Source organism: Sitophilus oryzae, unplaced genomic scaffold (assembly GCF_002938485.1).
Source record: "Sitophilus oryzae breed Bouriz unplaced genomic scaffold, Soryzae_2.0 scaffold_1178_pilon_pilon, whole genome shotgun sequence".
NCBI classification, from domain to species: Eukaryota; Metazoa; Arthropoda; class Insecta; order Coleoptera; family Curculionidae; genus Sitophilus; species Sitophilus oryzae.
The window spans coordinates 957,807-970,162 of record NW_022145813.1 but is presented as its reverse complement, the minus strand read 5'-3'; the positions used below and the strand labels follow the sequence as shown (position 1 = coordinate 970,162).

General features: G+C 30.9%; 2 protein-coding genes across 8 annotated transcripts in view; one reads left to right on the top strand and one right to left on the bottom strand.

Moving 5' to 3' along the window:
- The window catches only part of LOC115890763 (zinc finger matrin-type protein CG9776), a 49,229-nt gene extending 45,775 nt beyond the window's left edge, over nt 1-3,454 (bottom strand). For 2 of the 6 annotated variants that reach the window (XM_030911121.1, XM_030911092.1), the window contains exons 1-3: nt 3,354-3,441; nt 3,031-3,198; nt 1,800-1,892 (exon numbers count right to left, since the gene is read on the bottom strand). In XM_030911121.1, coding sequence (XP_030766981.1) covers nt 1,800-1,892; nt 3,031-3,177 — 240 coding nt within the window. In that variant the 5' untranslated portion in view covers nt 3,178-3,198; nt 3,354-3,441. Of the gene's footprint in view, nt 1-1,799; nt 1,893-3,030; nt 3,199-3,353 lie in introns of those variants that run through there. The other 4 variants (XM_030911100.1, XM_030911108.1, XM_030911116.1 and 1 more) reach the window with 4 other exon arrangements.
- Nucleotides 3,455-5,277: 1,823 nt separating this feature from the next.
- On the top strand, nt 5,278-11,744 carry LOC115890749 (vacuolar-sorting protein SNF8). Of its 2 annotated transcripts, none has more exons than XM_030911074.1 (6): nt 5,278-5,423; nt 5,508-5,716; nt 5,774-5,891; nt 6,369-6,547; nt 9,047-9,202; nt 11,487-11,744. In XM_030911074.1, the coding sequence occupies exons 2-6, from the start codon at nt 5,513-5,515 to the stop codon at nt 11,580-11,582; spliced, it is 753 nt and encodes a 250-aa protein (XP_030766934.1). In that variant the 5' UTR covers nt 5,278-5,423; nt 5,508-5,512; the 3' UTR covers nt 11,583-11,744. The 2 variants fall into 2 exon arrangements, with proteins under 2 accessions (XP_030766934.1, XP_030766940.1); XM_030911080.1 differs by having other exon boundaries at nt 5,282-5,423; nt 5,485-5,716.
- The last annotated feature ends 612 nt before the right edge of the window (nt 11,745-12,356 follow it).

The window sequence follows — 12,356 nt, the reverse complement described above, 5'->3', positions numbered from 1 at the left end:
GACTGCCAGCATGGATTTTCCCATGGTAAGTCGACTTTTACAAACTTGGTCTCACATCAGACGGCTCTGTTACACGCCTTAGAGAATGGAAACCAGGTGGACGCAGTCTATACGGATTTCTCTAAGGCGTTTGACAGAGTTAATCATGTTGTCCTTCTGGAGAAGTTGAGAGCTGTCGGCTTTTGTAATGATTTGGTTGGTTGGTTCCATAGCTACCTGACCGAAAGAAGACAGGTAGTTAAGATTAATAACTTTACTTCTAGAGAGATCTCAGTGACGTCTGGTGTTCCACAGAGCGCCCATTGTTCCCCTTTACTGTTTAACCTATTTATCAATGATATTGTGTCGAGTGTTAGTAATTCCTCCTGCTTGTTGTTTGCCGACGATATGAAAATTTATAGGGCTGTTTCTAATGTTGATGACTGCCAACTTTTCAGAGAGATTTAGATAGAATGGGTGGCTGGTGTAAGGTGAACGGCCTTTCCCTAAACGCTAGTAAATATTCAATTATAAGTTTTTCCAAAAAAAGATCACCAGGGATTCTCTTTGATTATGATTTGAATCATGTTCATTTGACATGGGTGGATTTGGTCAAGGACTTGGGTATAAGCTTTGATTGTTCTCTTTTTTTTAATGAACACATTAATATAATTGCAGATAAAGCTTTAAAAACACTGGGTTTTGTATTGAGAAACTGTAAAGACTTGTCGGTAGGGGCTTTACAGATAGTATATTGCTCATTGATGAGATCAATTTTAGAATATGCATCTGTTATATGGAATCCTCAATACGATGTATCTAAGAAAACAATAGAAAGGGTTCAAAAGAAGTTTGTAAGGTATTGCGCTTGCAGACACAATCAAGAATATAGTTACATTATCAACTTAGACCAATTAAATTTAGAGACTCTGGACAAAAGGAGATTAATCTATGATCTTTCTTTTTTTTTATAAGATTGTTAATGGCGTATATGACTGTCCTGAGATACTTAGACAAATTTATTTCAAAGTTCCATTTAGGCCATTGAGAATTAATGATTTGTTCTTTATTCCTTTGCATAGCACTAATTATGGAAAGCACTCTCCAATTCCAAGGGCACTTAATTCTCTGTACAGGTTTCATGATGTTGACATTTTTAGTGACTCTTACTGGGCATTTAGGAGGAAGATTAGAAATGGGAGTGGTGATTGATGGGTGTGATAATTCTTCTTTTTACTGTACCGTTCTTCTCTTATAAGTGTTTATTGTTTTATTTGTATTATTTTTTAATGTTTTTAAGTATCTTTATACAATGTGAAAGAAAAAGAAAAGACATTTTTTTTCTTTTTTTTTAATATTGTTTTGTAAATTTTGTAATGTAATGGGGTTTCCCGTAAATAAAAATAAATAAATAAATTTCAGATTTTGTCCTTGAATTGGGTATTTTATTTTTTGTGAAAGAGCCCATTAGTGGTTTCAATTACACTTTAAGCTTCATTCAGAACCTCGCAATTAGTGAAATAAATTAGTGGTTTCAATTTGGTTATACATTATACTTTTTAGTTAATGATCATTCACAATGTCTAAAAAACACAATTAAAACTAATAGCATATCCTAGCAACAGCTTGCGGTAGTCAGTTGTATCCATAGTGAATGTTAAAAGTTAGGTAAGTTTTTCAACTAATTGAAAATTCCTACCACCAATTTTGACGTTCTGAATGCTTACATTCAAATTAGAAGAACAAATTTCTACGCTAATTGAAAGCACAAATTATTCCACTATTTGTGAGGTTCTGAATGAAACTTAATCGAACCATACCTGATATCCATAGCCAGGGTAGTTATAGCCTGCTCCATAATTCTGATATACAGGATAAGAACTAGCATATCCAGATGGTGGATACTGATTGGTCTAAAAATAAATATTATGTTCCCATACTTAATTAAAATTGAAATAACACAGCCAATTTATAAAATCTTATATCCTACAATATTATATGTATCTAAATATCTTAAAATGTAAAAAAACTTGGAGTGTTTAACAATTCATTTAAATCAGTAACAAAAAAGAATTATCGGATATAAATATCAAGAATCAAGAAGCTGAATTCAGAAAAAGTTGAGATATGAGCAAGAACGTTATTCAAATAACTCTGCTCATTGATATTTGTATACATATATCATAGTCACATAGTGTATTCCGTCTTTTCATGAAGATCCTAGATCACTTCATGAAGTGTCAGTTAGGTTAGCAGTCTAGCTATGTTATTAGGTTAGTTTTGTTCATTAAGTGACTTGGCTCTTCATGAAAAGACGGAATACACTATGGGACTACGACATATACAAGACATAAGCAAATTTAATAAATCCTTTTTATAATTACAGGTTTTTGATTAATCTAGATAGACTAGGAAATTCTAATTGTAGATTAAAATAAAAATCCAGCTTACTATATTAATACAAAACAATCATTAATCTAGATGCAATAAGTAGGTAAGTATACATTGTATCAAAAATAAAAACCTTTTTACAAGAAATTCGTCAAATATTGTTGTTATGTTGTATATTGTTTTTGACCAATAGAAGTAGTATAAAAGTAATTATAATGGTTCAAAAATTAGCATTAAAGGTGAAATTCTAGGTATTGCACCCTAAGCCACAAATATATAAATATATACAATGCTCATGAGAAGGATCAATGATTAAATCAATTTATTACAAAACCAGAACTAAACAATTTTAACATGTACAAAATTACAAAATATTACATCTATTGTTTGATTTCTTAAAACTAGGTATATCTAGCCAATATAGCTATCCTAGAACTGACTAGGTCAATACTATTCCTATAACACCAAACATAAATATTTCAGTAATCCTGCGAGTGTATAAACATTAAAGTTTCTTCAATTCAGACAGATAATATAATTTATAAATATTGGTATATATAAAAGGGCCTACATAGCATACAAAATACATAGAATTATTACTTTACATTCTAAAATCATAAAAACGAATTAAAATTGATTTTTGTAATTATTGATACTCACATTGTTATACATTGTGGTAGGCGCTTGCTTAAAGTGAAGTGGAAACCATTCACCAGGCCTTCCAATAAAGTCCTTATTTAAGTGAATTCCTGATGAAACTAAATGTTGGTGTACTTCTCCTGAAACTCTGTAATAACTATGATCCATCACAATTATGCAATATTAAATCTAGAATAAGCAATCAAAATATTTTAATAAAGCGTCACTTTACAAAAGGGCACCATGAAAATTTGAGTTTATCACCTTAGTCGCAAATCCACTCTATATAAATCATATAATAGTAATGTGGGATTTTTAACTACTTAGATTATGTATGTACTTACCAATTATATTACTTTTCTAAGATTTTATGAACAAAATTAAAACTGTTTTTGCTAAACACAACGCGATTAACATGGCGATCGGCGTTGAGCTGTCATCTGTCATACTTGTCATGACGTCATAATACGCAGTTTTGCAATTTTTGAGCCACTCGTAAGGTTGGGCGATGTGTATCGATGTTTCCGAAACATCGATATTTCTTATTCGAAATCTGCTATGGAAATCTGATTTTTATTTGATGTTTGATGTTCAGTCTTAAAAAATAGACTTGAGGTTTCGTTTTCAACAGAGAATGTTTTCAATCGACTAATTGTGTAATTGAATCAATCGACTAATTGTCGATTGTCGTATGATACCGCTATAGTTTATTTCTATATGAATAGATTTTTGTTAGAATGAGGTAAGTTAGCGAAAAATATCAGCAGTAAGTAGTGAAAATATAAAAGGTGAGTTTTATTTCTCCACCACATTGATTATTAAAATATGATTGTGTCTTTGTTGTTCACATTTACTTTGACCAGCCACGAAAAATGGGTAAGAATAAAACAAATAAAATTATTAAAATTTAGCTATATCAAATGTACTTCTTATATAATATTAATATGTGTCTTAAAAATGGTATACCTTAAAAATATTATTTTTATTAAAAAATATTAAACATCAAAATTATTGTAAACTGTAATATCAGGATACTAGTTTTGGACTTTTGTTCCGTTTGTATCCTAAAGACTGAAATAAATAAATAAATAAATCAATGTTTTACAACCGACATTTTCAAACATCGATGTTTGCTGTCTATGTTAACATACCGTATGATCGAAAAAAAATGGCGTCCAGTTGGCTGGGAAATGAAGATCGCTGTCATTTTAAATGTAAATTTATATGGGAAATGCCATCGATCGTCATTTCCCAGCCAACTGGACGCCGTTTTTTCTCGATCATACGGTAGATAGTCTATATCGATGTTTTGCGACGATGTCCCATCGCTAGCCAAAGGTGAGCCTAGAGCTGGCCCAGAGACATGCCCAGGATAGACTGGTAGTGGTGAGCAGGGTTCGGAAGTAGTTAACTAAGACGTAATTTACCTGATTAACTACGTGTAGTTTTTCTTCAAAAACTACGTCTTTTCCTGTTCATTAACTACATGAAAACTACGTTAATAAACTATGTATTGATATTATGAATAATTTTCCTTTGTATGAGGTGTAATAGAGATAATATGATGTAAATATTATATTTAAAGCCATATTTCTTCTGTTTTCTTAAATACATTATGTGTTTTTAAAGCTTTAACTTATTATAACCTCACCTCAAAGCTTTGATATTTGAAAGTTACCTACATATATTACATAAACTACACCCTCTAAACTCACCCTGGTGGTGAGCACCAGTACCAGGGTTCGGAAAACTACATGTTACTTTTAAAAACTACATAAACTACATTACATGTAGTTAATGTAGTTTATGTAGAAGGTGTAGTTTATGTAACCTATGTATGTAACTTTCAAATGTCAAAGGTTTGAGGTGAGGTTATAATAAGTTGAAGCTTTAAAAACACATAATGTATTTAAGAAAACAGAAGAAATATGGCTTTAAATATAATATTTACATCATATTATCTCTATTACACCTCATATAAAGGATAATTATTCATAATATCAATACATAGTTTATTAACGTAGTTTTTATGTAGTTAATGAACGGGAAAAGACGTAGTTTTTGAGAAAAAATACACGTAGTTAATCAGGTAAATTACGTCCTTTGATTACGTCTTAATTAACTACTTCTGAACCCTGGTGAGCACTTTAGGTGAGCCACACCAATTACCTCCTGTGATTATGAGGCCGTACTTAAAAGCTCTGCTAAAAGTAAAAGGCAAATGGCATGCTAAATGGCCTTAGCAAGGCAAAAGAAGAAATGTTGTAAAACATAACCTTAAATTTTTGACAGATATCTGTTTTTGTTTTGTTTCCTCATATTTGAGTTTTGAGGAAACCAAAACTTTAATTTGTATTATTTGTTATTGTTACTAATTGTTACAATTTGTTATTATACGTGCTTGTCAGTATTCAGTAAGTATTTCTTTAATTAAGTTTCGTAAAATAACTCCAAAAATATTTTGGCATAATAAAGCTTACGGAATATTTAACATCTAGAAAAGATGAGACGTCGAGCAGGTTTAGGAGCCATCCAAAAACAAAAACTAGAACAAGAGAAGTACAAAGACAAAGGCAACGAAATCCAAGAGAATCAATTTGAACAAATAACAAAACAGCTGGAGTTTTTTAAAGTCAATTTAGAAGAATTTGCATCCAAACATAAAAATGAAATTAAAAAAAATCCCGAGTTTAGGAGGCAATTCCAAGTAATGATTATGATCTAAATTAGTACAGAACAGAACATAGCTAAATAATGATTTTAGGAAATGTGTGCTAGTATAGGAGTAGATCCATTATCTTCTGGAAAGGGGTTTTGGTCCGTTTTAGGTATTGGCGATTTTTATTATGAATTAGCAATTCAAGTTGTTGAAGTGTGTTTAGGTGAGCCAAGTTAAACTTTTTCTAGAACAGTTTTAGCATTAATAGATATGAGCACAATTTAACAGCTCTAGTACTATTTCTGTACTTTTAATTCAAAATTAAATTAATTTTTAATATTTAAATATTGTCATTTGAAAGTGTCCTTTTTCTCTTTGGCCAGACTTTATAAAGTTAAAGTCTGTCCAAGAGACTAGGGATCACTTCAACAGAACATCAAAAATTGACAGAAAAGAACATTACTTTTAAATTAAAATTATAAGCAAGTCACCTCTGCAAGTCACTGTCATATCTCATTAATTAAATTTTGACATCTTATTGCATCTAAATCAATCTAAATGTTTAAAAAAATTTGATAATGAGTTTTAATCATAATACCACAATTTAAAAGGTAGCATATTTGGAAAAAGCATTTTTTATGCTAATTAACAAAGCATGGCATGGGTTTAATCCATCTAATTATATTGTAATATACTTTAGCTACAAATGATAAAAATGGAGGATTAATTAGTCTTGAGGAATTAAGAGAAAGACTAATTAAAGCTAGAGGAAAAAGAAAAGAACATCAAGAGATATCAAAAGATGATTTGTTGAGAGCTAGTCAAAAATTGAGAATATTTGGCAGTGGCTTTAATGTCATTCCATATGGAAAAGGGAAGGTAAACAGTTTTACATTTTGTACTAAAGATATTTTAGCTAAAAAAAATAGTAACTACAATTTGTCTAGAAAAAGAATATGGTGGTTATTGGTCATCTGAGCTAATTTTTGTCACAATTAGATTTCTACATATCTAGTTATAATTCTGCAATAGTTATTATATATTTCCAACGTGTACATTTTTATTACCATTGAATATTTTACTCTAATAATCATTTAATTTTATTAAATTAACAATGGGCCTATCACAGCCACTTAGATTTTATCAAATGATAAAGATCTACTGACCCTAAATAATAAAAATGAAAATATCTACGAATATCTTTAGCTAAGGGGTTGGCAACATTGTAGTATTTTGAAGAGATATGAATTCTCCATTGAAATATCGGAATAATATACTGGATGTTCCGTTTAAAATAACAGAGTAGCTTGCTTTTAAAGTGGCCAATTTCAGTATTAATTTTGTCTCACCCTTATTCGGTAGAAAATGACACTTTGGATAGAATGACATATCATATGTCAACTTTTGACATCTTCAGCTGTGTTAAAAGCACTAAAGGAGCCTTAGAAAAATAGATTTGGTCGTCTCATGTTTTTAGTGTCTTGTCCTGGCCGGTTAAAAGATTCCCAAATCGTATTTTTAATCATAACATAATTTTTTCAAATGGATTGAGTGTGGCTCATTAGCATATTTGGAAAAAACAACCTTTTTTTAGGAATAATTTCGTACCACACACTTGGTATTTCGAGTCAAATTGTTGTTATGAACAGCATGTTACAATTTCAAATAAACTATACCGGGTGCGCGTCTCAAAAGTGGCAAACCCCCTGTAACTTTTTTATTTTTTCATATAAAACAACGATATTTGGTATGTTAGTATATGACATAAATTGGGATTGATTGACGTATTCAATTGTTTTCGGTCACTTCCGGTTTCACCGGAAGTGACTACAACTTTTGATTTTTAAATGGCACCCTCGGTATTTTTTTACTTTATTCGATAGAAAATGACACTCCGAATCGAATGACATATCATATGTCAACTTTTGACATTTTCGCATATGGCTTATTTGAAATTGTAACATGCGGTTTTTAACGACAATTTGGCTCAAAATACCAATTGTTTGGTAACAAATTATTCGTAAAAAAATGCTTTTTCGAAAAGTTGCTAATGAGCCACTCTCGTTCCCTTTGAAAAAATTGAGATATGATTAAAAATATGATTTGGGCATCTTTTAACCGGCCAGGACAAGACACTAAAAACATTAGACGGTCAAATCTATTTTTCCAAGGCTCCTTGATTAAAAAGTAGTCTTTTTAACACAGCTATGGCGCTCTAGATTGAAATTTAAAATACAATTTGTTTTTGAGTGATTATGTCAAAAATTGACGTATGATATGTCATTCAATTTAGAGTGTCATTTTCTATCGAAAAAAGTAAAAAAATATCAAGGGTGCCATTTAAAAATCAAAAGTTGTAGTTATTTCCGGTAAAACCGGAAGTGACCGAAAGCAATTGAATGTGTCAATCAATCCCAATTTATGTCATATACTAACATACCAAATCTCGTTTTATCTGAAAAACTAAAAAGTTATAGGGGTGAAAAAGTTATATAGTGTTGTTACTTGTTACGCACCCGGTATGCATAAATGTCAAAAGTTGACACATGATATGTTAACGTTAATCAATCCAAATTTATGTCATATACTAACATACCAACTCTCATTTTTTTTTTATCTGAAAAAATAAAAAAGTTATAGGGGGTGATCCACTTTTGAGGCGCACCCGGTATAGGGTGTTCAATTACAAAAAAACACAATTTTATGTGTAAATTTTTTTGGCGATCCTCTGTAGAACTATTATTTTTATAAAATGCTTTCAGTTAATTTAATTTCAATATAAACTACTGTTCTCCTTGGAGCCTTCGCGTCGTATGATTGGCGCCACCCTGTATATTCGATCTCTGGACAGGCTATGCTAAAGGTTGATTCTCACTACCTTCCGTTTCCATTCCATATCCGTTCTGTATTTTTATTGTATTGACGCTATACGTAAGCTTCCGTTCCGTATCAGTACCGTACTTTTTATTGTACAATTTATATCATTACGAAAGTTTTATTTTAAAAATTTGTATCTCTTGAAAATGTAATAGATTTAATTAAGAGGTGAAAGATTAAGTAAATATCAGCAAAATTTTAACAGAGCTGGTACAAATTATAAGAACGTGACAACGCTGTTTCCGATACGCTTCAGTCCGTCCGCCAAAAAAATGTATGAAAGGAAATGATATAGAACGGAAGGGAAACGGAACGGATAGTGTGCATTGTCCTATTCATTTACATGATATAATATTTTATGTAAACGGAAGGGAAACGGAACGAAACGCTGATATGGAAGGTATAGTGAGAATCAACCTTAATATGTATTTTACTGTTATTAACTGAAATCTGAATAAATAATAATAAATTCTTGAATATATCTATGCCTTTGCCTTTTAGTACATGATCCAGTCAGTTCCTGGTGAATTGAGTATGGATCATTCAGCCATTCTTACTCAAGCCTCAGCATCAAATAGGGCATATGTTACAGTGTCTTTTCTGAAACAGGAGTTAAACTGGGAAAGGGAAAGAAGTGAAAATGCTTTAGACCATTTGGTAAGAATTTTTTCAATGATATTAGACCAGCAGAAAAAATGACCATATAATATTGTTTTTATATAATTTTAAAAAAGTTGATTTAAATTGGGTCCGTTACAGTAGCCCCCCGGTTCTCCAAACTCTTTAATATTTTAGCACTGTATTGCACCCACCTAGCACTACCTAGCATATAAACACGAAACAAAGACTCGTTAAAGGGTTAATAGAAGACCTTTCAAAAGAAGATTGGGTTTTGCAAGTACTGTGAGCTTTAGGTCTAGTGGGAGTAGGGATGCTGCTGTAATAATTGTTGAAAACTCTGAAACTTTATCGAAAGGCACTGAGTTCAAAAAATCAATGAATGACACCAATAGTCAGTTCGGCAATTTTCATCAAGCCAAAAACATCCACATGATGTTCTAGTTAAATAAAACATGATGATATGCAAAAGCCTTTTTTAAATTTCTTATAACTTCTAATAAAATTAAATGATTTATTAGTTTTAATAAAAGTTTAAAATATTGTCTTAGATTCTTACTATATATATATATATATATAAATTAAAATTAAACATCTATTTTATTTATTTTTTAATAAAATAGTATTTTTTTTAAAATAAAATATACAAGTTGTAACAAGATTACAAAGTAATTAAGAAATAACTGTTAAATAGAGTTTTTTGTAAGTGTTTCACCTGATATCATAATTTTATTTATTTGGCAATAGTTTACAGTACGGTTTTTGTGTCATGTATATTATAACAGTTTTATGCCTATTAGTTTTACTATCTCGTATTACGAGATAATAAAGTCCCAAACATCGCTGACGTTTTGTCCCACTAGAATTGCCATCCGCCCCACTGTGCGCCAGGTGAAAATATGCTATAACTCTTCTGGGAGTGTAGTGCTAGCTGTGTAAATTGGGTGCTAGGTAGTGCTAGGTGGGTGCAATAGAGTGCTAAAGTTTTAAGGGAAAAATTCAACTCGGGGGGGGGCTAGCGTTACATTAGCCCCCCGGTAAAAATGTCCTGTAATTCACTAGGGGTTGTGGTGCTAGCTCTGTAAGTTGGGTGCTAGGTAGTGCTAGGTGGGTGCAATACAGTGCTAAAATATTAAAGAGTTTGGACAACCGGGGGCTACTGTAACGGACCCATTTAAATTACAATCACCACAATCTTTGTTAAAGCTATTTGTCCTAAGGTCCTAAAAGTGATGATAAGTATTATACAGGGTGGTCCGAACTGTATTCTGGAAACTTCGGTAGCATATTCTGCAGATAAAAAAATAAGTAAAAAAATTCGTATAAATGGATGTCCTAAAATGCGTTACGGAGATACAGGGTGTAGAAGTTTCATTTTTATTTCAAATTTTTCGTGGATGAAAATTGGTGTCGTGGGAAATTTAATTTTGATGTCAATGTGACTCCTATTTGTAGGGGACGCCACCTACATTTGTTTTAACTGTTTTGAAGGGTAATAACTTTTCGGCCGTATCTGTATAAAACTACTGAGTGAAAAAATGTACATTTCCGTGATTTTTTACGTAAAAAATATCTCTTGGTAAAAATCGCTACGAGCAACCATTCTCAAGATATTTAGAATGGAAGTAGTTAATATATGTTATTAGTGGCCAAAAAATAAACATGAGTAGATAGTTATTTGACTGAAATGATAAATTTGGGAACTTTTTTAAATTAATCATATCTTTTTCTTCGAAAAAATAATGATAAACAGTTTCTGTTAAACTTTTGGCAGAAAAACATTTCAAATTTATGATTTCAGTCTAATAACTTTAGTCAACATGTATTGATAATTTCGATTATAAATATCTCGAGAAGCATTATTCGTAGCGATTTTTACCAAGAGACCTTTTTACGTAAAAAAACGTCGTAAACGTATATTTTTTTACTCCGTAGTGTTATACAGGTACAGACGAAAAGTTATTACTCTTCGAACCAGTTAAAAAATATGTAGGTAGCGCCCTCTATAAGTAGGAATCATATTGACATCAAAATCAAATTTCTCATATCAAAAAACTCCCAGACACCAATTTTCATCCAAAGATCGACGTTAGTTCAGAAATTATTTGGAAAAAAATCGAAATAAAAATGAAACTTCTACACTCTGTATCTCCGAATCTAAGCATTTTAGGACATACATTTATATGAACTTTTTTACTTATTTTTATCTGCAGAAAATGCTGCCGAAGTTTCCGAAATCCAGTTCGGACCACCCTGTATATAGTTTTATAACTATAAAAAATATGTAACACCAAAGGTTTTATACTTAAAGGATTTTTTTCAGGTTAATCAAGGCTTAGCATGGATTGATCTGCAGGACGTACATGAGAAACGATATTATTTTCCTAGTCTTTTTAACGAATGTGTAAATACAAGTTAACAGTAATACTGAGATTTTTTCTTGCAAATATATAAGGATAACTGTATTATATAGCGTTCCATGTTTTTGTAGATATGTAAGAATATAAAAGTGTTGAAAATTAATTATTTTATGTAATAACTATTCTTGTCCACACTGGCATAAACAACATAGCTAACTAAAGTGTTTTTTTATAAAAATTACTATATATATTTTTTTTATTATTGGGTTATTGAAAAAAGTTTATGCGGAATTTTATCAATATATCCAATAATAAAAAGAATCATTATGACATATGTCATGCAAAAGCTGTCATAGCGACAAATTACAACGATCCTCTTTACATACGAAAAAGTGGGGTTAAGTGGCAATTTACGTCTAGACCTATCAAAAGTAACTTTTTTGTGCATAGTAAAACAGATTTTCTTTTATATAAACCATTGCAAAGAGATTTTGGTATATCGAAAAGTTTTATTTTTCGCTTTAAAAAATCGTATTTTAAATTTCAATCTAGATTACCATGGCCGTGTTAAAAACACTAATTTTTAATCAAGGAGCCTTGAAAAATAGATTTGATTGTCTAATGTTTTGCGTATCTTGTCCTGACCAGTTAAAAGATGCCCAAATCGTATTTTTAATCATATCTCATTTTTCTCAAATGGTACGAGGGTGGCCTATTAGCATATTTGGAAAAAGCATTTTTTACAAATAATTTGGTCCCACACACTTGTTATTTGAGTCAAATTGTCGTTATGAACTGCATGTTACAATTTCAAATAAACCATATAAGAAAAT